Source organism: Gobio gobio (assembly GCF_949357685.1).
Source record: "Gobio gobio genome assembly, chromosome: 7".
In the NCBI taxonomy this organism is placed as follows: Eukaryota; Metazoa; Chordata; class Actinopteri; order Cypriniformes; family Gobionidae; genus Gobio; species Gobio gobio.
In genome coordinates this window covers 4,716,314-4,741,955 of record NC_137103.1, presented here as the reverse complement: position 1 = coordinate 4,741,955, position 25,642 = coordinate 4,716,314, and the positions used below count along the sequence as shown (strand labels likewise).

The following is a 25,642-nucleotide window of genomic DNA, read 5'->3' as shown; positions in this document are numbered from 1 at the left end:
CACAATACAGGCAGAAGGGCAACTTTTACATGTTGACAACTGAATTGTACAACCAGGGCTTCACTGCGGGCACTTGGAATTTTTTTGAGGCCAGCCACGGAAAGGGTGCCCCCGATGGGATAGGAGGCCTTCTGAAGAGAACAGCTGACAGATTGGTGAGCCAAGGTGAAGACATTTCCACTGCTAAACATCTTTTCAATGCATTGGAAAACACCAATACAGCTGTCAAGATCTTCTACATTGAAGAAGCTACAGTGGAAAAGGCTATACAGCAGATGCCACCACGACTCCCCGCTGTACCATGCACTATGCGGATTCACCAGGTCATCACGCAAGCACCAGGGAAACTGACATACAGTGATGTGAGCTGCCTGTGTTCAACAAGGCAGATTCTGCAATGTCAGTGTTACCAAGCTCAGGCCTTCGACTTCAAAGTCAACTCTGCTGTTCCTGCATTGCACCAAGAACAACCAGACCTTGAAGTACAGTGGGATAGAGATGACATTGTTGGTCAGTGGTGTGTCATCATATATGACGATGTGGTTTAACCTGGAACCATTGTTGAAGTGAGTGAGACACATGTTCATGTTAAGTGCATGCACAGAGTGGGACACAATCGTTACTACTGGCCAATGCGAGAGGATGCGCTCTGGTCTCCATTTGAGGATGTGCTCAGGTTGATTCCTGCCCCACAGCACATGACAGCACATCATGTTGAAATAAAAAGAGATGTGTGGGAAGATATTGCCAAATCATATCTTCATGGCTAAGGACATGCGCACACACACACACACACACACACACGCTAACAAACACGTGGCACAAGCACACGGTCAAGCACATACAAAATAGACACCAGACGTGTATAGTCCAGGTGCCAGAAAGTAAAAATCCTGCCATGTTTTTTGGATCTGCCTCTATATCTAGAACAGGTGTTTTCACTAATGAGCTCATCTACCTGGTAGAGAAGCTGGTTTAGTGATGGTTGGAACAGCTGCTGGACAGGATTTCTACTTTCTGGCACCTGGACTAAACACCTCTGATACACACACACACACACACACACACACACACACACACACACGCACACACATGCACACAAACAAACACACACACACACACACACACACACACACACACACACACACACACACACACACACACACACACACACACACACACACACACACACACACACACACAGATGACTTGATTGAGCTTGACAAAGTCATTGAAAAACAAACCATAATTGGCCATGTTCTTGGGTTAGAAAATGGGGAGTGTGTTCTGTCTCTGCCGGTTTCATGGGTGCCTGGAAGTTGGAGGGTATGCCAATGTTTGACTTGGGTTCTGACATATGAATATTTTTGAGATACAACTGTTTGCACTATGAAAATTTTGATCCAATGCAGCACACTTATTCTGTTAACCAACAGAATAAAACACTATTTGGTTATTGTTACTTATTGCAGTGCACTATTATTTTTTGTTCAATACAATGCACGACTGTATTTCATTCCACAAACAAGTTTTTAAAAATGTTTTTAATGTTTGGTGGAATTTTTTGTGTAAGTTCTGTTTTTGATACTTTTGTTGTTGTTGTTTTCTATGTTAGGATCTCTTGCTTATGATATATGTGCTTGTTAATAAAGTTGTGATTGATCCTTGTAAACTGATGTGCGTCTGTATTTCTCCTTTATGTCATAAAATATTCAACAGGTCTTGATTAAATGCAATAAAAGATTAGCTAACATATAATAATTGATATAGTTTAGGATTGTTTTTGTTAAATACATCATCCTACTTTGTCATGTCCAGTCAACTATGTTACTTTTGTCAACTATGATACTGGGCTGTCAATTAAGTTACCATTATGTTTTTTTTTAAAATATATGTATTTCAATGGTTCCCTAATCTCCAAGTAAATATTTAGAAACTGAGTAGCTGTCAAATATATACCTCAGCATAATTTCATCAAGAAAATGATCATGAATCAAGCAGTTTGGAAACAAAATATACTGATCGGTTACTTCAGTACTTGAAATTTGGGATTTCAATTGAACAAAATGTGTATTTTCTTAATTAATTGGGTATTTAATTGAAAAGGTAGGTAAATAGACACATATTCTTCCAAGAGTAATGATTTTTTTAAATGTCTGCCATTTACTTAAAGTTAAAACTTATAGGTTTTGTCCGTAACATAGTTGACCAAATAATGAGTAAACTTCTTGTTTTTAAAACTAAATATCTGAAATCAATTATGCCTGAGCTTGGCAATGACTAAAAACTAAATATTTCAGGGATGATTTATCAGGGAAGATAATAATATTTTTTTAAAAAATATATTTTTTCCCAGAATTATTCAAACTCAAAATCTCCCACAATTATATATTGACCCAACCGATGCAGCATTGAAGCTTGTAGACTCTGAACTTAGCAGGAATGAGGCTTTATAGACTTGCAGATAAACCGGTTCTGCACACGTCACTGAAATACAGAAGCAGGAAGCAGAAATCACATGACTTCAGGGAAAGAGAGACTGAAGTGTAGTCGAGCTGGTGTGTGTTTGTGTCTCTGTGTTCATTCAGTAAAATGGCAGAAGCCAGATTTGCTCAGGATGAGTTGATGTGTTCAGTGTGTCTGGATCTCCTGAAGGATCCAGTGACCATCTCGTGTGGACACAGTTACTGTAAGAGCTGTATTACAGGCTGCTGGGATCAGGAGGATCAGATGAGAGTCTACAGCTGCCCTCAGTGCAGACAGACCTTCAGTCCAAGACCTGCTTTAGCTAAAAACACCATGATGGCTGAAGTGGTGGAGAAACTGAAGAAGACTAAACTTCCTGCTGACTGTTACGCTGGAGCTGGAGATGTGCAGTGTGACGTCTGTACTGGAAGAAAACACAAAGCCGTCAAGTCCTGTCTGGTGTGTCTGAACTCTTACTGTCAGAATCACCTTCAACAACATGAGAGTTTCTTTAAAGGAAAGAGACACAATCTGACCGATGCCACTGGACGACTGCAGGAGATGATCTGCCAAACTCATGATAAACTCCTGGAGGTTTTCTGCCGCACTGACCAGAAGTTTATATGTCTGCTGTGTTTGATGGACGAACATAAAAACCACGACACTGTATCAGCCGCAGCACAGAGGACAGAGAATCAGGTATGAAATCACACACTGATCAAATAATGCTGACACTATTTATACTGGCACCATATGATCAGGAAACATCATTCACACTGCAGACGTCAGCAGGAGCTCTGCCCTACAAAGGCAAAAGACCTTAACTTGCGAGAGTGTGGAACTAAAAGATTTTTAGTTGTCCAGCCAAATTAATTATAGGGAAATTAGATGTTTTAGTAATGAAAATGATCGACATAAAAAAAAAATCTTGAGCTCAAACTTGACTCTTGAGCCCTATTTTGAAGTTACTGTACTCTGCCTTTGTATTGTCTGCAAAAAGTGAGAAGTCAGACCAAGGCAAATGGCAGTAACTCCACATGATCAATATTTGGTTGCTGATCACATTTACAAAATCATTATAGTAACACCTGTATACAATCTAGTGACCATGACATTTATTTTGGATGATTTTCAATTGCTTTTCATATGGAGCAGTTTGGTAGCCTATTTATTGGATAGCTGACTAGCCTAATGATGTTATAGCCTGCTAGCTAGCTAAACGAAGTAGATTGAGATCTATCTAATTTGTTAGTCTAAAATGCATCTTTTGTGTTACACAATTTCTTACCTTGACCTTGATGCCTGCGTGTCAAAGCTATCTCAACCATCCCTAAACGCTATTAGTAAAAACAACCACTCAACTATTTGTTTTACCTCCACTTTTATTCAGGTTTGGTGTGTGTCAGAAGTGCTTCAGTGACAGATGTATGACATGGGCTACACTGTAATTTAAACACAGCAAACTTTAATGGACAGTAAAACAAAGGCAGAATAGCATAACTCCAGGCCGACACAGTAACTTCTAAACTACGGCTAAACAATAGCAGAGTATCCAAACTCAACTTGAGCTTTCTGAAACAGAGGCGAAGAGCAGTAACTGGTGTTACGGTGTTCTGCCTTCGTTTCTCCTGGGCTTTTGGAAGTTACAGTTAAGACAACCCATTATTTTCTCGATAAAACAACGGAATTGACTTAAGATACTTATCCACACGATAAAGGAGGTCTTGAATATCCCAAAAATATCAATAACTAATTTTCGACCAAAAATGAAGTTACTGCCTTTTGCCTTTGTAGGGCAGAAAGTGGACTTTCGGAGCTCCGCACTGAATATAACAGGAAATATGGAGAAAATGCACAATAAACATAAACACAGACAAAGACCACTTATAAATATTATGAGCACATTATTAAGTGCTTTAGACGTTTAAAAGAAGGCTTTGTGTCACTTTAAGCAGTAAAATACTCTTAAGATGTAGTTTGAGACTGTGCAGATCTGAAGAAAACTTTGGGGAAAAGGAAAATATATGAAACTATGGGATATATAATCTATTATAACTTAAGTGGATACAATTATGTTCATGTATATTTATTGTGTGTTATAAATCATCATAATCTTAATAGTTAGGGTATAGGTAACTATTATTACTGTTGTTACAATTACTCATGAGATGACAACACACAACCTATCATTTATAAGGCATTGGTTTATAGTTATAACCACACATAGGTAAGTATTATTACTGTTGTTCTGATTATTCATGAGATGACACAACACATCATAAAGTTGTTTATAAGGCATTATACATGTGTTATCATGCACTAAGAATATCCTTATAATGGATTATAAACACAGGCCAAACAAAAGCTCCCATGATGCTCAAGTGTGCGCAGTATAAAGTGGCGTCTCTGTCATTGGTTTGTGCTGCAGAAGCGGCTGAAGGAGACGCAGAGGTCGTTCCAGCAGAGAATCCAGCAGAGAGAGAAAGATCTTCAGCAGCTGAGAGAGGCTGTGGAGGCTCATAAGGTGAGTCTGGAGAAGAAGAGAAGTTTGAGAAGTGTCAGTCAGGACTCACTGAAGCCACTGTGTGATTGTGATGTGTGTCCTAACAGCGCTCTGCACAGACAGCAGTGGAGGACAGTGAGAGGATCTTCACTGAGCTCATCCGCTCCATTGAGAGAAGCCGCTCTGAGGCCACACAGCGGATCAGAGATCAGGAAAAGACTGCAGTGAGTCGAGCTGAAGGACGACTGGAGCGACTGGAGCAGGAGATCAATGATCTGAGGAGGAGAGACGCTGAGCTGGAGCAGCTTTCACACACACAGGATCACGTCCATTTCCTGCAGGTAACAGAGATCTAGAAGAACAAGAGACTCACAGAGAAACATTTCATGAGAGCAGAATGAGCCGTTGATCTGTGTGTTGGGTTATTATATAATCAGCAGTCAGACTCACTGCCCGATCACTAGGGTTGGGTATCGTTTTACTGTTATCGAATCCGATTCCTAATTTGGATTGCAATAGGGTAAAAAAAACAAAATAGACAAATATTTAGTAACATTTTAATTGCATATTTTGCAAAGATTTAGATTTGGCGGTATGGCTCTGTTCTAAATTCCCCATCCTTTCATGAGCTCCATGAAAAGCCAAGACAGGGAACAGCAGCAGATTCTGGGGACAACCTCCCATTTAACTGGGAGGGCAGAGCAAATCCCCCAACAGACCATACCAGGCAATCCTCCCTGGCTCTTCCAGCTGATTGAAGAGACAGCAGAGGATACGAAGATGAGAAAATTTCATCTATGTGAAGCTAGCACGAGGAATGTAGCTACCGTTAATGATACGAGTAAATAAATAGTAAATAGGCGATATGGCTCTGTTCTTAATTCCCCTTCGTTATCATGGTGAGCTCCATGAAATCAAAAACAGGGAACAGCAGCAGCTTCTAGGGGCAATCCTCCTATTTAATAGACTGGAGAGTAGCGCAAATCCCCCCGACAGACCATACCGGGCAATCCTCCCTGGCTCTTCCTTCTAATCGAAGAGCCACGGAGGATCCAAAAAAAAAAAAGGCAAGGCCGTCTAACTGATTTTAATTGTAAGATCTAATCGATCTACGTGAAGCTAGCATGATGAATGTAACCAGCTAATAATATAAGTAATTTATATTTATATATGGAGCAGCACTCATAGGTTTCTAATGGATGGCTCGCGCATCGGGACAAATATAACGATCATAAGCGGCTGACGACAAATCGCCTCATGGCCTTCAATGTAGAGACAAGAGTGGAGGAAGCTGCCGTTGTAGCAGCCTCTATGCACAGAGAATGAGCTGTAAAACGCTCTGAGGGAAGCTTGCGGTAGGCATAGCAGGCGGAGACAGGAAGCAAACCAGGCTCTGGACACAAGCTTTCCCTCCTCCAAGGCAAATAATGGATCCTGTTGAACAGCTTGTGGATGGCTCCTCAGGTAGGCTAAGATAGATGACAAAGCAGAGTCAGATTCAGAGATAAAACGCCGTTCATCCCCTTATCCTATCAGTTTAGTGTGCTTAGGATTATGCTGAAGTGCTAGGAATAAATTGATACATAAGATGTGAGGTGACCGCGAGTAAAACATATTAGCAATATATCAGGTTTAAACTACCGCTTTAATAATATCAAATTCCCATAGTGCCTTTAGCTTTGAGGAAAAGCATATTATTTAGGGTGAGTCTAAGGGTGAAAGAGTAATCGGTGCGTTGATAAAAGTTGATACACCGGAAAAATAGTGTTGTGGTAATCTTAATCAAATCTGAAAAGTACCTCCAAAGTTCTACTCTAAAGTTAGTTATAACTTTAAGAACAAGTGTGTTCCCAATAGCACCTACAGTTTTAAAACGAGCATGTTTCCAAACTCTACTATAGCTTACAATATCACTTTAAGACAAGCCCATTTTCAACATCTATAGCTTGAGAAAACGTAGTTTTCCAGTAGCTATATCGCTTTAAGACAAGCATGTTTCCGACACTATAGCTTTAACAACAAGCAATTTCCAATATACTTATAGCTTTAAACAAGCATGTTCCCAATATCACTATACAGTAGCTATAACAACAAGCACTTCCAATATTACAGCTTTAAGAACACGCATATTTCCTTATATTAACTATAGCTTTAAGAACAACTATTTCCAATATAAATTATAGCTTTAATAACAAGCACTCCTGATATTAACTATAGCTTTAAGAACAAGCTTTTCCAATATTAATTATAGCTTTTAAGAATGAGCACTTCCGATATTAATTATAGCCTTAATAACTAGCACTTCCAATATTAATTATAGCTTTAAGGACAAGCACTCCCGATATGAATTATAGCTTTACAAATGAGCACTTCCAATATTAAAGGTGGGGTAGGTAAGTCTGATCTAAAACACTTTTGTCCAAATTTGTTTAAACTGTCTTTATATGTCAATACATAATTAAAATTTAAGTACTCTGAAAAAGAGAGTATAAAAATCGAGTGACTCTAGACTTTTTAATCTGTAATAAACACTGCTCATTATTTTCGTTCGGGCCGAAACAAGTGATTGGCTTGGGTGACTGTCACTCTCTCTCGCTACCATGGCTACTGCCGCTTTTGCTCCAGGATCTGCCCACATGCACCCCAGTGTTGCCAAGGGCTACTTCAACACTTTTTCAAAGCGTCGTTCACTGGTAGAACGCAAACTCCTGGAGGGTGTGTATGTCTGAACAAGCGAGTTAAGGTAAATTGGTGCAGAGCCAGAGGTTGCTTTGAAGGCGAGTACCAGTGCCTTGAATTTGATGCGAGCGGCTATTGGTAGCCAGTGGAGTCTAATGAAGAGAGGCGTGACGTGCGCTCTCTTCGGCTCGTTAAAGATCACCCTCGCCGCTGCATTCTGGATCAGTTGCAAGGGTTTGATAGTGCATGCCGGAAGGCCTGCTAGAAGAGCATTACAGTAGTCCAGTCTGGAGAGAACAAGAGCTTGGACCAAGAGTTGTGTGGTCAGCTCAGATAGGAAGGGTCTAATCTTCCTAATGTTGTATAATGCAAATCTGCAGGGCCGGGTTGTTGCAGTAATGTGGTCAGTGAATTTTAGCTGATCATCGATCACAACTCCAAGATTCCTGGCTGTCCTGGACGGAGTTATGGTTGATGATCCTAGCTGAATGGAGAGATTGTGATGAAGTGCTGGGTTGGCTGAGACCACAAGCAGTTCAGTCTTTGCAAGGTTGAGTTGCAGGTGATGCTCCTTCATCCAGGCAGAAATGTCTGTTAGGCAGGCAGCAATACGAACACCAACCGTGGGATCATCTGGTTGAAATGAGAAGTAGAGTTGAGTGTCGTCTGCATAGCAGTGATAGGAAAAACCATGTTTCTGAATGACCGATCCCAGTGATGACATGTAGATGGAGAAGAGAAGTGGTCCAAGCACTGAGCCCTGTGGAACTCCAGTGGCTAGATGATGTGACTTAGACACTTCACCTCTCCATGACACCCTGAAGGACCTACCTGAGAGGTAAGACTTGAGCCACTGGAGAGCAGTTCCTGAGATGCCCATCTTCATGAGAGTTGACAGGAGGATCTGGTGGTTAACTGTGTCAAAAGCAGCAGACAAATCCAGTAAGATAAGTACTGTGGATCTGGAAGCCGCTCTTGCCTGCCTCAGTGCCTCCGTAACCGAGAGCAGGGCAGTCTCAGTTGAGTGGCCGCTTTTGAAGCCTGATTGGTTGATATCCAGGAGGTTGTTCTGTTCAAGAAACGTAGAGAGCTGGTTAAAAACAACTCGCTCGAGTGTCTTTGCAATGAAAGGCAGAAGGGATACCGGTCTGTAGTTTTCTAAAAGTGCTGGGTTCATAGAGTGTTTCTTAAGCAGTGGGGTTACCCGAGTGTAAAGCGGTTCGGAGTACTCTTGAACAGGAAGGAAGAAGGCGGGGTCGGCGTGACTGGGACTTGCAACTTTATTAAGCAGTCTTTCTCATAAACAAACATAAACAACGCACGAGGGCGCATCAATCGTCAATGGTTCACTCTTCTCTCTTTTAGTTGATCTCTCTGGTTCAGCACAGTCACTCTCCTCTGCTTTGGCAGCTCAGATGGCAAGTCCCAGTCGAACTCTCTCTCTCATCTCTCTCCCAGCAGCCGCTTATATGCGGTCTCTCCACGCCAATTACTGCAATCAGAGACAGGTGTTCGTGATTTGCACTTGACCTACTTACCGACCGCTCGGCTCCGCCCTCTCTCTCCCGCTACAGACCTCGCGGGACCACGCCCACCCCGCCACATACCCCCACCGCCCGTCTCAGGCCGGGGAGCCCCCCCCCTCCTGGAGAGGAAGTCAGCCACAGCCATCTGAGCACCCGGCCTGTGGACCACCTTGAACTTAAAGGGTTGTAACGCCAGATACCAACGGGTGATCCACGCGTTGGTATCTTTCATGCGGTGGAGCCACTGCAAGGGGGCGTGATCCGAACAGAGGGTGAACTCCCGCCCGAGGAGGTAATAGCGAAGGGTGAGAACGGCCCACCTGATGGCCAAACACTCCTTCTCTATGGTGCTGTACATCGTCTCTCTCTTAGAGAGCTTGCGACTGATGTACAGCACCGGCCGCTCTTCACCCTCCACCTCCTGGGACAGGACTGCGCCCAACCCCCTGTCCGAGGCGTCAGTCTGTAGGGAAAAAGGGAGAGAAAAGTTAGGAGCTTGTAGGAGCGGTCCACCACATAGAGCAGCCTTTATCTGGGTAAAAGCCTGCTGGCACCGCTCCGTCCACTGAACTGTATCTGGCACCTCCTTTTTAGTTAGATCAGTCAGCGGGCTGGCGAGCTCCGAATAATTAGGCACAAACCTCCTGTAATACCCCGCCAGCCCCAGGAACTGTCTAACCTCCTTTTTGGTCTTGGGTCTCGGACAGGTTGCAACAGCTGCGGTCTTATCAATTTGGGGACGCACCTGCCCATGACCCAAGTGGAAGCCCAGATATCTTACTTCCACCCGCCCAATCGCACACTTCTTTGGGTTGGCTGTGAGCCCCGCCCTTCTCAACGTCTTCAGGACAGCTCGCAAGTGCTGCATATGACGCTGCCAGTGCGCACTATAGATGATGATATCATCTAGATAGGCAGCGGCATATGCAGCATGCGGCCAGAGAATTCTGTCCATCAGACGCTGGAAGGTCGCAGGAGCCCCGAACAAGCCGAAAGGAAGGGTGATAAATTGGTGTAATCCAAACGGCGTGGTGAAAGCTGTTTTTTCTTTGGATAGAGGAGACAAGGGGATCTGCCAATATCCCTTTGTTAAGTCTAGCGTCGAATAAAAACGAGCAGTACCTAGCCGATCAAGCAATTCGTCAACCCTTGGCATTGGATAAGCATCGAATTTTGACACCGCGTTTACCTTACGGTAGTCCACGCAGAACCGGACCGAGCCGTCAGGTTTAGGGACTAAAACAATCGGGCTCGCCCAGTCACTGTTGGACTCTTCTATTACCCCAATGTCTAGCATAGCTTCTAATTCTGCCTGAACGACTTTTTTCTTGTGTTCAGGTAAGCGATAAGGCCGGCTGCGAACAACCACGCCCGGCTCCGTCTCAACGTGGTGCTGAATGAGGTCGGTCCGGCCGGGTAGGGGCGAGAACACGTCAGCAAATTCTGCTTGTAAACGACTTACGTCAGTGAGCTGCGAAGGTGAGAGGTGGTCTCCTCCCGAGGCCAGAGCGATAGATTGAGGCTTTTGGACCGCCACCGGCCCGAGATCCTCCTCTCCACTCACTACCGTCGCAAGCATCACTGACTCCGCCTCAGACCATTTTTTGAGGAGGTTGAGGTGGTAGATTTGACGTGCCCCGTCCCTATCTGACCGCACGACCTCATAGTTGAGCTCGCCAACTCGCCGTGTGACCTCAAAGGGCCCTTGCCACTTCGCGAGTAATTTAGAACTCGACGTAGGGATTAATACAAGGACTTTATCTCCCGGTGAAAATTGACGCAGTCTAGTGCCTCTGTTGTAGAGCTGTCGTTGTCTGTCCTGAGCCTGCAACAAATTCTCCATTGACAGCCGCCCCAAAGTGTGGAGTTTTGTTCTCAGGTCCAGGACATACTGAATTTCATTTTTGCTCGCTGAAGGTCTGTCCTCCCAAGCCTCCCTAAGGACATCCAGCACCCCCCGAGGCTGGCGTCCATAGAGAAGCTCGAAGGGGGAAAACCCCGTGGAGGCTTGCGGGACCTCGCGAACAGCGAACAACAGAGGCTCTAGCCACCTATCCCAATTTTTAGCGTCCTCCTGAACGAACTTACGAATCATGGATTTCAACGTGCGATTAAATCGTTCCACCAGACCATCTGTTTGTGGGTGATAGACGCTGGTGCGAACCGATTTAATGCCCAATAATTCATACAGTTCGCGAATCGTTCGTGACATGAACGCCGTGCCCTGATCGGTGAGAATCTCTTTCGGGATTCCCACCCGGGAGATTAAGGAAAACAGTGCGCTCGCCACACTTTTCGCCGAAATAGTGCGGAGCGGAACTGCCTCCGGGTATCGTGTTGCATAGTCCACCAGAACCAATGCAAAGCGATGCCCACATGCTGACCGTTCTAATGGCCCGATGAGGTCCATGCCAATTCGTTCGAAGGGGACCTGCATCAACGGGAGCGGGCACAATGGTGCTTTTGGGGTGGCCGGTGGATTCACCAACTGACATTCACGACAAGACGCACACCACCTGCGTACATTCTCGTGAATGCCCGGCCAGAAAAATCGGGCCATTAGACGGTTAAGTGTCGCCGCTGTTCCTAAATGCCCGGCCATGGGATTCGCGTGAGCCGCCTGGAAAAGCATTTCCCGACGGCTTTTAGGCACTAACAACTGGGTTGTATCTTGTTTTGTCTGAGCGTCTTGGGTCACTCGATACAACCTATCTTTTAAAACAGAAAAATAAGGATAAGAGAGCGGCTGGTCAGGATGGAGGAGATGGCCGTCGATGGAACGGACCTGACTAAACGCATGTTTAAGCGTCTCATCCTGGGACTGCTCCAGGGGAAAATCATCGCGGTCTGTGAGGGTGGGTAGCTCGAGACCGCTCTGTTCCCCTGGAAGAGCACCCAGAGGTCCCGAATCCACCTCTCCCAACTGAGCAACCGTCTCTTTCCTTTTTTTACACTTTCCCCAAGAGGAATCCACACACAAGTGCCCCAATAGTTTATTAAATGCTGGCCAATTGGTACCCAAAATTAGTGGATGCCGGAGGTGCGGGTTAACTGCAACCTCAACACTATGCGTTTTACCCCGAAATTGAATATCCACGGGCAACAACGGATAGTTCACCACTTCCCCGTGCACACACCGTACCTTAACCATGCGGCCGTTAACCAACGCCTTAGGTTGAATCAAGCTTTGATGGATGGAGGTCTGGTTACACCCTGAATCCACCAGAGCTTGATAAGTACCCCCCTTGATACTCACGGGTATCTGGTACAGGCCAGCTTGATCGGGGGCAGCTTGCGGCGCGTCGGGGACCCGGATCAATGTCCCCACCTCCATCACCGGACACCGATCGATAAAATGTCCGGGATCCCCACAACGCCAACAAGCCGGCCCAGACTTCCCCGCCACTCTAGTGGCTGGCAGCGGTTCCCCAAATTGGCGCGGAGAGAGCGCCGACGCGGATGTGGTGGGGAACGGGTCGCTGGTCGCTCCCCCTCCTCTAGCTGCTGGTCGTGGGGCTGCCGGAATCTCCGCGGGCAGCCCTGTCCTCCACCTCGGTGCTGGCCTGGACAGGAACCCGCTGCGCGACCTGGGAAGAGGGACAGGCTTGGAGAGAAGAGGGGGGGGAGGAGAAGAGAGAGAGAGAGAGAGAGAAGCCGAAGGAAGGGGCTCGCCGACCCCGTGGCACGCCACCATGTGGTCCTCCGCCAACTGGATGGCCTGGGACAGCGACGTCGGGCGGTGGCACTGGACCCACTGCGCGGTCTTCTGGGGAAGCCGCGCGATGAACTGCTCCAGCACCACACGGTCGATGATTCCCTCGACGTCGCCTCCGCCGGCCATCAGCCACTTGCGGCACGAGTCCCGGAGCTGGTGCGCGAAGGTGAAGGGTCGGCCGGATTCGCCGAGGGTCAGGCTCCGAAAGCGCTGCCGCTGTTGCTCTGGGCTCCGGCCGACCCGCTGCAGGATGGCACGCTTCAGGTCTTCGTAGTCCAGGAGATTCTGGACTGGCAGTTGGTGTGCGGCTACCTGCGCTTCTCCTGACAACAGCGGCAGGAGCCGCATTGGCCAGTCCGACCGGGGCCACCCCCGGGACTCGGCGGACCTCTCGAAGAGGTCGATGAATGCCTCCGGATCATCCTCGGAGCCCATCTTCGAGAGGTGGATGGTGGCGGCCGAGTCGGTTGTAGACGGGGGGGTGGCCGGAATCCCCGGGCCATCCAGCTCCGGAACAGCTAGCGGTCTTCATGCTGGGCACGAATGAGGGCCTCAAAACGCTTGTCCTGTTCGGCCCTCACGGCCAGCAGATCGTCGTGGGTCTGTTGGTGAAGACCAGCGAGCGATGATACCAGGTCCGCAAGCGGCGTCTTTGGCGGGGTCTGCATGGCGGCGGCTCTCTTCTTCCTTCCCGGGTTTTGGCACCAGTGTAAAGCGGTTCGGAGTATTCTTGAACAGGAAGGAAGAAGGCGGGGTCGGCGTGACTGGGACTTGCAACTTTATTAAGCAGTCTTTCTCATAAACAAACATAAACAACGCACGAGGGCGCATCAATCGTCAATGGTTCACTCTTCTATCTTTTAGTTGATCTCTCTGGTTCAGCACAGTCACTCTCCTCTGCTTTGGCAGCTCAGATGGCAAGTCCCAGTCGAACTCTCTCTCTCATCTCTCTCCCAGCAGCCGCTTATATGCGGTCTCTCCACGCCAATTACTGCAATCAGAGACAGGTGTTCGTCATTTGCACTTGACCTACTTACCGACCGTTCGGCTCCGCCCTCTCTCTCCCGCTACAGACCTCGCGGGACCACGCCCACCCCGCCACACCGAGCCTGCTTAAATGCTGTGGGGAAGGTCCCGGTGTGAAGAGAGGTGTTGACAATGTGAGTGAGTGCAGGAGTAACAGAAGAAGAAATGGGCTGAAGGAGGTGAGTGGGGATAGGGTCAAGCGGACAGGTAGTGGGGTGGTTGGAAAGGATGAGTTTGGAGACTTCAGCTTCAGAGAGCAGAGAAAAAGAGGGGAGTGTATGTGTTATGGTTGTTGAGATGTGCGTGTCGGTTTGTGGTGCGGAGAATTGGCTGCTGATGGAGGAGGTTTTTTGTGTGAAAAATGATGCAAAGTCATCAGCTGTAAGAGTTGATGAAGGAGGGGGGGGGGGGGACAGAGGAGCGAAGAGAACGTTCTGAAGAGTGCACGAGAGTCAGAGCAGTTGTGTATTTTGTTGTGATAGTATGTAGTTTTAGTAGTGGAGACGTTACTAGAGAAAGAAGCGAGAAGAGACTGATACAGGGTCAGGTCAGTAGTGTTTTTAGTTTTGCGCCACTTCCTCTCTGCCGCCCGGAGCCCAGAGCGATGTTCGCGGAGAACATCAGACAGCCAGGGGGCAGAGGGAGTGGTGCGGGCTGGCCTGGATGAAACGGGACAGAAGTTGTCTAAGCAAGATGTTAGAGTGGAGCAAAGAGTGTCAGTAGCACTGTTAGTGTCCAGTGCTGAGAACTGAGCAGGTGGAGGGAGTGAGGAGGAAACCATAGTGGATAGACGGGAGGGAGAGAGTGAGCGTAGATTACGCCGAAAGGTAATCAGCGGAGGAGTGTGTGTTGTGTTAGGAGTTAGTAGGAGGTTAAGAGTGATGAGAAAGTGATCTGAGGTGTGTAAAGGAGTAACTAAAGTGACGTCTGTGGAGCAGTAGCGTGTGTAGATAAGATCAAGATGGTTACCTGATTTATGAGTAGCTGTAGTAGATACTCGCTTAAGATCAAATGAGGTCAGAAGAGTGGTGAAGTCTGCAGCCTGGGGTTTATCAAGGTGAATGTTGAAGTCACCGAGCAGTACCAGAGGAGTGCCATCCTCAGGGAAGTGAGAGAGTAACATATCCAATTCCTCCAGGAAGTTACCCAGTTGACCTGGAGGACGATAAATAACTACAACATGGATTTTAGCAGGGTGAGTGACAGTGATTGAGTGCGATTCAAATGAGCAGTTGCCAGATAGAGAAGGGATGGGCTCAAATTTCAAATCCTTTGAGATGAGCAGACCAGTACCTCCGCCCCTCCCAATCTGGCGAGAGGTGTGTGAAAAAGCGAAATTATTTGAGAGGGCCGCAGGAGTGGCAGTGTCTGCTGGTTTGATCCAGGTTTCAGTTAGAGCCATGAGACTGAGATGTGAATGAGTGGAAATAGATGAAATAAAGTCTGCTTTGTTTACAGCAGACTGGCAATTCCAGAGACCAATTGGAATGGACATTAATGTAGCAGAGGAAATGGGTACACTACGCAGATTAGTAGGATTACGGCGTCTAGAATGTACAGAGCGTGATTTACGGGTGTGTGTGATAATAGTAGAGATTTGGAAGCACATTGTGAATACGGGTCAGAGAAATTAGCAGATGAAAACAAGCAAAAACACAAAAGTGGACAAAGTATATATATATAGCTATACTCAAGTGCCTTGTCGGTGTCCTTGCTCGAGTGGAGTCGCGCAGAGTAGAGTCGAATGGTCTTTACACTCTTCGGTCTTCACACGAGGAGGGCTTCACACGAGGGCTGCCGCTTCCGCTGCCGCTGCGTACTACTCAATTTATACTCGCATTAAATGTCGTTATTGAATACAGCTGGTTACTCCCAGTCAAACGCGTTAGTTTGCACGAGATCAAACAATAACAAACCAGACTACAACAAACAGCCAACTACAGCAAACAGACAGCGTTCTAAAGAACAGCTGAACTACAGATCAAATGAGGAAAATGTAAACAGAACTCACACACTAGCTGTTTTCCCTGATGTTCGATGCTTCTCTCTGACTCAAAGTAAACAATGAACGCTCTATATAGCACGCTGGCTTATGGCCACGGCCAGTGAAACGCGTTAGTTCGCACGAGGTCAAACAATAACAAACCAGACTACAACAAACAGCCAACTACAGCAAACAGACAGCGTTCTAAAGAACAGCTGAACTACAGATCAAATGAGGAAAATGTAAACAGAACTCACACACTAGCTGTTTTCCCTGATATAATAATATTTCTGCTGGACAGGTAATCTTTCATTTTGATTATAAATTTTTTTGGTTTATGTTTTCATGAAGCATGTCTCACTAGCACACGTAGCTGCCTAATATAGCTAACATAACATTACTTAGCATAAAGTTACAATGTTATACACCTAGCGAGCCATTAGTTGAGATAATAAATACTCAATATGCTTAGCTCAAGTTGATCGCTGTCGTGTTGAATTTCGCAAAATGTAACTTTAGATAACAAAATGCATGTGTAAAAGCTAGTACACCGCATCCAGGAACTTTTTTTAGAACTAAGTTAGCTTTAGCTACTACCCTCTGTCTAAACTCTTCTACCATGTTCACCGGGAACTTTACCTGCACGTTTATTTCGGCCCTTGGTTTGTTTTTATATTCTCTACATATGTTTTTATCTTGTATCTGTGTGTGTCGTAGACACTGTGTTGTGTGTGTATTTTGAACTTTACCAGTATCGTTATTCTAGCTTGAGAGTGAGTACTAAAAGACATCTTATTTGTTTATATTCATAATGATAAAGTTAGATTTTTTTATTACATGTGATTCTGACATGATGTCACTACATGCACTCCGCTCCTTCTCCGCTTGTCTCAGGTAAATAATGCGTCTTTCAGCTGAGCTGATCGCGGTCGGCGTAGCACGTTCATGTGTTTTGGGGGCGTGGCTTTGGAAAGAGCCCAGAAGGGAGAAGGTGGAGTGAATGGAAATAATGAGCTGTCTTTAAAACAGTCGTGAGAGGTCTACAGACACTCAATTTTCATACTTTCTTTTTCAGAGTACTTATATTTTAATTATGTATTGATATATAAAGAAAGTTTAAACAAATTTGGAAAAAAAGTTACCCAAATCCTACCTACCCTACCTTTAATTATAGCTTTGAGAACAAGCACTTCTGATATTAATTATAGCTTTAATAACAGCATATCCAACATTAATTATAGCTTTAAGAACAAGCATTTCCAATATTAACTATAGCTTTAAGAATGAGCACTTCAAATATTATAGCTTTAAGAACGAGTGCGTTCCCGATTTCAACTATAGCTTAAGACAATATTTCTAATAGCAACTTTAGCTTTAAGAATGAGCACTTTCAATATTATAGCTTTAAGACAAGCGCTTCCGATATTAGCTATAGCTTTAAGACAAGCACTTCCAATATTAATTATAGCTTTAATAACAAGCATTTCCAATATAGTATAGCATTAAGACGAGTGCTTCCAATATTAGCTATAGCTTTAGGAACAAACACTTCCGATATTAATTATAGCTTTAAGACAAATGCGTTCCCAATCTCAACTATAGCTTAAGACAATATTTCCCATAGCAACTTTAGCTTAAAATGAGTTACAATTTACAAATACCAACTATAGAGACAAGAACAATATCCATAAGCCTAGCATTTACTGAAAACGACTAAGCTTAAGCAATGCAGATACCATTGTCAATTACGTTGCCAATGACCTTGCCAATGACCTTGCCAATGACCTGATAGTTTTAACAGAGTTAAAAATAAACTTAGCTTCGTGAAGACAGATGAATGAGTGTGAAATTGCCAGCTGAGACATAGGCTTGATATACTTAATTTGTGGAGTGCAGATTTCTCTGAAATTGTTCTTGAGTCAGTCACATAACATTAGTATACCTTCAGAGAGTCCATGAAAATAATGCAGTGATGCAAACTCCAAATTAGACAGTTTGTGAACCATGCGACGAAAACGCGAGTTCACGTTTACAACCTGAATGAATGTGAGGTGAACCGTGTGGGGGCGAATTGCTCTCGCTATATTTCGCACTGCACAATTCCATGTGATATGATTCTGTTTTGCTTGCTGAATTCCTCCTTTAATTAGCTCCAGACAAATCTTGTTTTAAAGCAAAACATGCAGTTGAGCAGTGAGTGATTTTAACTAATAAATACCTCTCTGACGGCCGCCTCTCAGGATCACGTTCATGACGATCGGCTGCCGCCCATCGCTGCTAAACACGCTGCAATGGAACACATATCCCAGAGCCCGAGCCACAAAAGCCAGTGAAACATTTGCCAAATGATAAAATAACAGGCTCAGCAAGTGGGGTTGCTTTCGTTGAGGAAATAGCTTGTAACGTTAGACTTGAACCGCCATACTCGGGTAAGCTGGGAAAAATAAATAAATCATTCTTACGAGACAGCAGTTAGTCTAGTAATAAGCTGACGAAAGTATCCAACACATGGTCATAATTGTTACTGCTCCCATAGTTATGAAATAGTACATGTCCTGGTATAATTCTGCTGAAAATGCAGCTGCAGCTCACGTTCATCCTACGTAAGTGTAAATATGGAATACATATTTGCCAAAATAATGCTCACATTGCGTGATTGAATCATTAGCCAACACATAGCCTACTTATCTCACTCAAAACGAACGTATAATTGCTGTAGCTCCGTTTGATACATGAGTACAAAGTGAAAGGCACTTTAAAATTGCACTTTAAAAAGTCTTGTGTATGGTTTGATGTAGTGATGTTACGTATGACACTGAAGCGTCGATGCGCGTATCGCGCATGCGACACATTTTGTAGTGAAGCTCCGTATCGGGGTGTGTATTGGTTTCCTAGAGTCACGTGATCGATGACAAATGAAGCCTCACTTTGTGTCCAATCACGTGCGCGTTTCACTTTGCGTGTCAGAAGCTTCGAACCCCCAGATCTTACTTAACAAGTCCTTGTTGCCTCAGTCTGGTTGATGGTTTTGTGAGGAGAGTGCTGTACTTTGAAAGTTAAATAATATATTACATTTAGATAAACATTTATTTGTCACTATTTATTATTTTTTGTTTGTTGGAGTTGTGTCTTTGTATTTTGGTAAAATATTTGCCTTACTGTCATTCCTACTGTTACACAAGCATCACTGCCATGTGTCATAAGCACATTTAATTACAGATGATCCTATCACACAATGTCCTTATTTTGTGTGTGTGTGTGTGGAGAGAGAGAGTAGGCCTACGTTACATCTTATTGAATCATATAAGCTCATATTACATTTTATTGACACACTTTAATGGGTAAATTAATTTATTTACTGGACACATTAAACACAAACATATAAAGCTTTTATTTGTACACATAGCATTGAAACGATGGAGTGTGCTGTGGTTGCTTCATCTGACAGAGCTTCTTCCACAGACTTCTGCCTGCTTTATTTTAAATAAGCACCAGATGGCGCTGTTCTTGACACTCTCGAAGCTTTGAATCTTTTCCCGAAACAGTCAGGGTAAAGGCCCATTTATACTTCTGCGTCGAGTGTACGCCGTAGGCTACGCGCGTAGCCGACGCCGTCGTGAGCATTTATACTTCTGCGCTGTTGTCTGCGTCAATGTGCAATTCCACATGCAGACACTAGGAGGCAGTGTCCTCAGGCATGTTGGTGTAATCAAGACAACAGCCGAAGAAGAAGCAGCTTGATGTGTAGAATCTGTACATTCATGTCGGAATATCAGCAGCAGTGAGAGAGCGGCTTTTCTTGCAGCTTGAGTTGTTGTATCTAATACAAATTAAGCATCTCTAGTTGATTAGTAAAGTTAAATAAGGCGATCTGGCGCTGGAATGTGTTTGTGAAATCATGCGGAGCTCGTGGCCGCTGTTTTCAGCAGCGGTGGCTCAGCAAGCGATTGTTGTTGCGGAGACTTCATTCACGAAATATACCCTAATGTGTCCCTGTTCTTGATATACAATTACTGATTAACATCTTTGGTTTTAATGAGAAAATAAATAAACTATATTCAGCGGATCTATGTATTTATTTACTACCATAAAGAATCGCTGGACTGCAAAATAGTGTGTTATAGCAGACGTAAGGAACTATCATCCAATTTCTGGACACACACACACACTCCTATCGCAGATTTTTTATTTATTTATTGACCTGAGGGAAGGGTTCTGGCAGACCAATCACAGCGCTTGCGGTCCGCGTAGAATTGACGCGTTGTTACATTTTTGGAGAGGTGCGCGTCAGGGTACGGTGTATCCAACGCGTCTATGCGTAGGGTACGCCGTACCCTCTGCGTGCACTCGACGCAGAAGTATAAATTGGCCTTAAAGCCTCACTGCTTCATGAGGCTTCATTTCCACATCCCTAGTTTGATGATTTGATAAAGCAGACTACACAAAATGCATAGATGATAAAGCATAGGAAAACCGTAAATTCTTATCCTGATTGCAAAGCAGCGTGCAGCAGAAGCGTCCAAGCAGGCAGATTCTTCTTCTTCTTCTTCCTTAATTTTTATTGGCGGTTGGCAAACAACTTTCAGGTGCATTACCGCCACCCACTGATCTGGAGTATGGACTAAAGATCTATATAAACACCCAAATTATAAGGACAAAGAGAATCATTTTAAATTAGATTAAAAACAAACAAACAAAAACTGATAAATAAAATAATAAATAAACAAACCTATATAAATATAAATAAAATTATAACTCAAATTCTATTCATTAATCTTGTTGATCCTAAATACTCTAGAAGAAGTTTCCAACCATTATCACCTGCTGATGTTTTAAGAATATTACTGATATTTTCCTCTCCATTTTCTCTTAATGCATGCTTTAAAACTTCTCTCTCTGATTCATACTTCAGACAATGTAATAAAACATGATCTACTGTTTCTTGCTCACCACAATATTCACACTTCCCATCAATATGTTTTCCAATCACGTAGAGAGAACTGTTTAGCCCAGTATGCCCATTCCTTATTCTTGTAATAACCCTCTCCTCTTTTCTATTTCGTCCTCCATACCCTGTACTCCCAACTAAAGGATTATTTTTGAACAGATATCTTCCTTTACTTTCTTTGTTCCATTGATTTTGCCACATGTTTTTTATTTGTCCTTTAATCAGCACTTTAGCTTCTGACTTACTAATATTTACATTTATGTTTTTATCCCCATTCTTTAATGCACATTTTGCTACTTTATCTGCCTTTTCATTCCCATCAACCCCCACATGTGCAGGGACCCACACAAAACTAACATACAAGTGCATTTGTCGAATTCTAAATAATGATTGTAGTATTTCATACAATAAATCCTCTCTACTTCTGGAGTTGCAAAATGTTAAACTCATTAATACTGCACATGAATCTGATGCAATGACCACTCTCTCTGGCCTGACCTCCTCTACCCATTGCAATGCAATAACAATGGCAATCATTTCACATGCAAAGACAGATATATCATTTGAGAGTCTCTTTCCACATACCACGTTAAAATCAGGGATTATTACTGCTGCTGCTGTTCTACCTGTCGTAGGGTCTTTAGAACCATCTGTATAGATTTGTAAATACCCATAGTAATTTCTTCTGATGTATGCATTAAAAATGTTTTCACCTGCCTTCTTTCTAATAACCCAACCAAAGCTCTTTGTTTGCCTTTTTTCATGTTCCCAGCACGGCTCAATTGCACTTATTGAAGGATGGTTATTATGTCCTTGTAAATTAACCCAGTATGTTGTCATGATTTGCTGTCTCCTTAACTCCAATGGCATTTCCCCCATTTCAACCTGTAATGCAGCCACAGATGTTGTTTTAAAAGCCCCACTACATATCCTTAATGCTTGTGCTTGAATTACATCCAATTTTTTCAACAAGGTTTTAGTTGCTGACCCATACACCACACATCCATAATCCAGAACAGATCTTATTAAACCTATATATATAGTTTTCAAAGCAGATCTATCGGCTCCCCACTCTGTTCCCACTAAACATCTCATCACATTCAATACCTTTTTACACTTATTTACAATACTGTTAATATGTACATTCCATGTGAGCCTAGCATCAAACCACACACCTAAAAATTTGAATGATTCTATCCTTTCCAGCTTCTTGCCATATAAATACAGTTGGACCTCTACTCCAATTTTCTTCCTTGTAAAGAAAAGTGTTTTTGTTTTTTCCACCGAAAATTTAAATCCCCATTCCCAGGACCATTGCTCCACTCTTTTAATTGTTTCCTGCATCTGTTTCACAACATATTCAACATTCCTACCTCTTTTCCACAGTGCCCCATCATCTGCAAACAGAGATCTCCCTATACCTTGCCCAATATTATTATACACATCATCTATCATTATTGAAAACAATAATGGACTTATAACACTTCCTTGTGGCGTTCCATTATCCACCAAAAAGCTTGCTGACAAGGTTTTTCCCACTCTCACCTCTATTGAGCGTTCATATAAAAATTCCTTCACCCATCTAAAAATGTTTCCTGATATTCCTAATCTTTTCATTTTAATCAATAATCCCTCTTTCCATTATAAATCATACGCTTTTTCCACATCAAAAAACACTGCTACCACTACCTCTACCTCTTTATTCACTTGTGCCTTCCTCACCTCTGATTCTAGACATACTATCGGATCCATTGTTCCCCTACCTTTTCTAAATCCACTTTGAAATATTGATCTTATATTCCTTGCTTCCAAATAATATGTTAATCTGTCTGTGATCATACGTTCCATTATTTTACACATATGCTATTGGTCTATAGTTAGATGGATTCGTTGGATCTTTCCCTGGTTTCCTGATGGGTATTATAACTGCTTGTTTCCAACATCCTGGTAATACCCCTTCCTTCCAAATTGTATTATATAAATGCAAAATGACCTCTAACCCTACATCTGACAAATGTTTCAACGTGATATAGCAGATCTGATCTTTTCCCGGAGCAGTTAATCCTGATTTAAAGATAGACCGTTTCAATTCCTCTAATGTAAAATGAGAATTAATAGCATTATCCCTCTCTTCTTCTCTTTCCAGCAATTCTTTATTATCTTTACTAGTTTTTTCCCTTCCTATTATCCCCTCTTCTAACATATTACTAGAACTATGCACCTCAACCAATGCTTTAACTAACATATCTGCTTTCTCTATATCTTTACTAGCCACCACCCCCCCATTTTCCAATACTGGGTACCCCCACTCCCGTCTTACTCCACTCATTTTCTTTATCATTGTCCAGACTTTCTCAATTGGCGTGCTTCTCCCTATTGATCACAAAATGTTCTCCAATACTTCCTTTTATTTTCTTTAATAGTCTTTCTAACCACTGCTTGCATTCTTTTGTATTCTATAAAATGTTGGAAATTATGGGTATTTTTTAATACCTTAAAAGCCTTATTGCGTTTCCTTATTACTTTACTACACTCATCGTTCCACCACGGAACTAACTTCCGCCTTTTCATAACATCTTTTCTTAAAATTGTCTGATTAGCAGCCCCAATTATTGCCTCCCTCACATTTTCATAAAATATTTCTATATCCTGCTTTTTATTTATATTTTTAAAACTTGTTTCACTTATTTCTTTAAAATTATCCCACTCCGCTTTACCAAATATCCACCTTTCTGATGCCTCTTCTAATACCACCTTACTTTCATTACCTACTCTACATAAAATGGGGTAATGATCACTTCCTACAGTTGATTGTTTTATAACCTCCCACACACAAATACCTGCCAAGGACTGCGACACTAATGTCAAGTCTAAACATGACTCACTCCCTGTACTACAATTAACCCTTGTAAAACTCCCATCATTTAAACACACCAGTCCTAATGTATCCATCAAATCCTCCACTATCAAACCATTCCTATCCGTCCTTTCCCCTCCCCAAAGAGTACTGTGAGCATTAAAATCACCGCACCAAAAAATTACAACTGCATTAAATAATGTTATGAGATTGTTTTGTCGTTATGGTTCTGATGTGATCTTGGAAATATTTTCCCTGCTGAAATAGTGATGATGCTTAACTGTATCATGTGTTATAAATATAAAAACTGCACATTACAAATATAGTTAAAAGTTATTCTGTCTAGAAAAGCAAGTCTTTTGTTGTTTGATTAACATTATCATTAACATCATGAAAATCTGCCGTCAACGACATAACCGACTGTGTTTACGAGAGTATTTTGACATTTTTGTGTGCATTTGTCCATTCAAGCGTGTGTGTGTGTGTGTGTGTGTGTGTGTGTGTGTGTGAGTGTGTGTGTGTAGCACAGAACACAACACACGTGTCTTTTTTCATTAAAATGGTTAAAAATTAATATAAAATGTGCACACAGTAACCGATAAGCAAAATCGAAATGCATTTCATTGTGCATTCACTGGTTCTGGGCAATTTGGATATACTTCACATTCATAGTAAATTAAATTAACGTACAACAATATCACATATTAATGCCTTTTCCTCACACAAATATGAATTGATCAAACGTTGCCCTATAATTCTGTGAATAATACAAAGACTTTAATGACATCCCCAGTGTTTTAAACTGTATTAGAGTTCAGTTTACTCAATATAACACAGCTGAGATGGAGACTGAGGCACTTGATCAGGATAATGATATGATTATGTGAGATAGATGTTGGTATATTATTGACCTCCTTTCATGTTTTCTGGACATTTCTTTTTAAATTTGCTTTATTTCACTGTTGCAGTCATTTTTCTTAATTTATAATTTAAAAACACTAAACATTTAGATTTATGATCACTGTATTTCTGAAAAAAATCATGTATTTCTTAAGCTAATATTGAGCTTAAATGTGCTTAGCATGTGGTGAATGTTTGCTAAAGGGTGTGATTGTTACCGTGGTAACGGGCGTTGGCTCATTGGCGTCTCCTCCAGCTGGTGGAACCCGAGACAAGCGCCTGGTTCACCTGTGCCTAGAAACGGCCCTGAATGTCAACCTTGATCTGTTATTGGCAGATGTTTGATTAGAAACGTTACATATAGTGTAAGTGTCAAACGCTAGCACTTGTAGCTCTAATGTGATATAATGAATATGAGAAGAATGAAGCTGATGCTGTGAAAGTGCTGGATTGAGGAGAGTCACTAAAGATCAACAAGAGCCGCTCAAATCTGACAGTAGTGCAGGTTATTGGCTGAAGTGTGGAGGTGATGAGCTTTGATTTCTGTTTTCGGTAGAGTTTCCAGTCTCTCTCAGCTCCTCCTGAATCTACAGACGTCAATGACAATCCCTTCAGTTCTCTCTCCTCTTTTGATGGCGTGAGAGAATCTGTCCGTCAGCTGAGACACAAACTGGAGGATTTCTGCAAAGAGGAGCTGAAGAAGAAGAAGATCTCTGACAGAGGTAAAGTCCTGGAGATTCATCTGCTCTCAGAAATCATCCTCCATCATCTCATATCATGTAGAAGATCATATTAGAAATGTCTTAGGAACGGATGCAGGGATCATTTTCTCTTGACATGATAATCACACTCTTCATGTCTGTTGATTTCCACAGTCATTGTTCCCAGGACCAGGAACGACTTCCTACAATGTAAGTCACTGAGAAAACAAGCAGAAAATCTCACTGAGTGTGTTCATGTTCTTCCTGGAGAAGGAGAAAGAAAACATGACAGAAGAGTTCATCATGTGATCTCTGGTAAACTGTACTGAGACACTGC

General features: G+C 43.1%; 1 protein-coding gene across 3 annotated transcripts in view; it reads left to right on the top strand.

Annotated features, from left to right (window-relative positions):
- The first annotated feature begins 2,293 nt into the window (after nt 1-2,293).
- Nucleotides 2,294-25,642, top strand: part of LOC307128950 (tripartite motif-containing protein 16-like) — a 30,889-nt gene continuing 7,540 nt past the window's right edge. For all 3 annotated transcript variants that reach the window (XR_013816834.1, XM_079821040.1, XM_079821039.1), the window contains exons 1-5: nt 2,294-3,165; nt 4,895-4,990; nt 5,077-5,310; nt 25,161-25,326; nt 25,480-25,515. Coding sequence is in view for 2 of the 3 variants with exons in the window: in XM_079821040.1 (XP_079677166.1) it covers nt 2,593-3,165; nt 4,895-4,990; nt 5,077-5,310; nt 25,161-25,326; nt 25,480-25,515 (1,105 nt within the window). In the remaining variant the exon portion in view is untranslated. The remainder of the gene's footprint in view (nt 3,166-4,894; nt 4,991-5,076; nt 5,311-25,160; nt 25,327-25,479; nt 25,516-25,642) is intronic.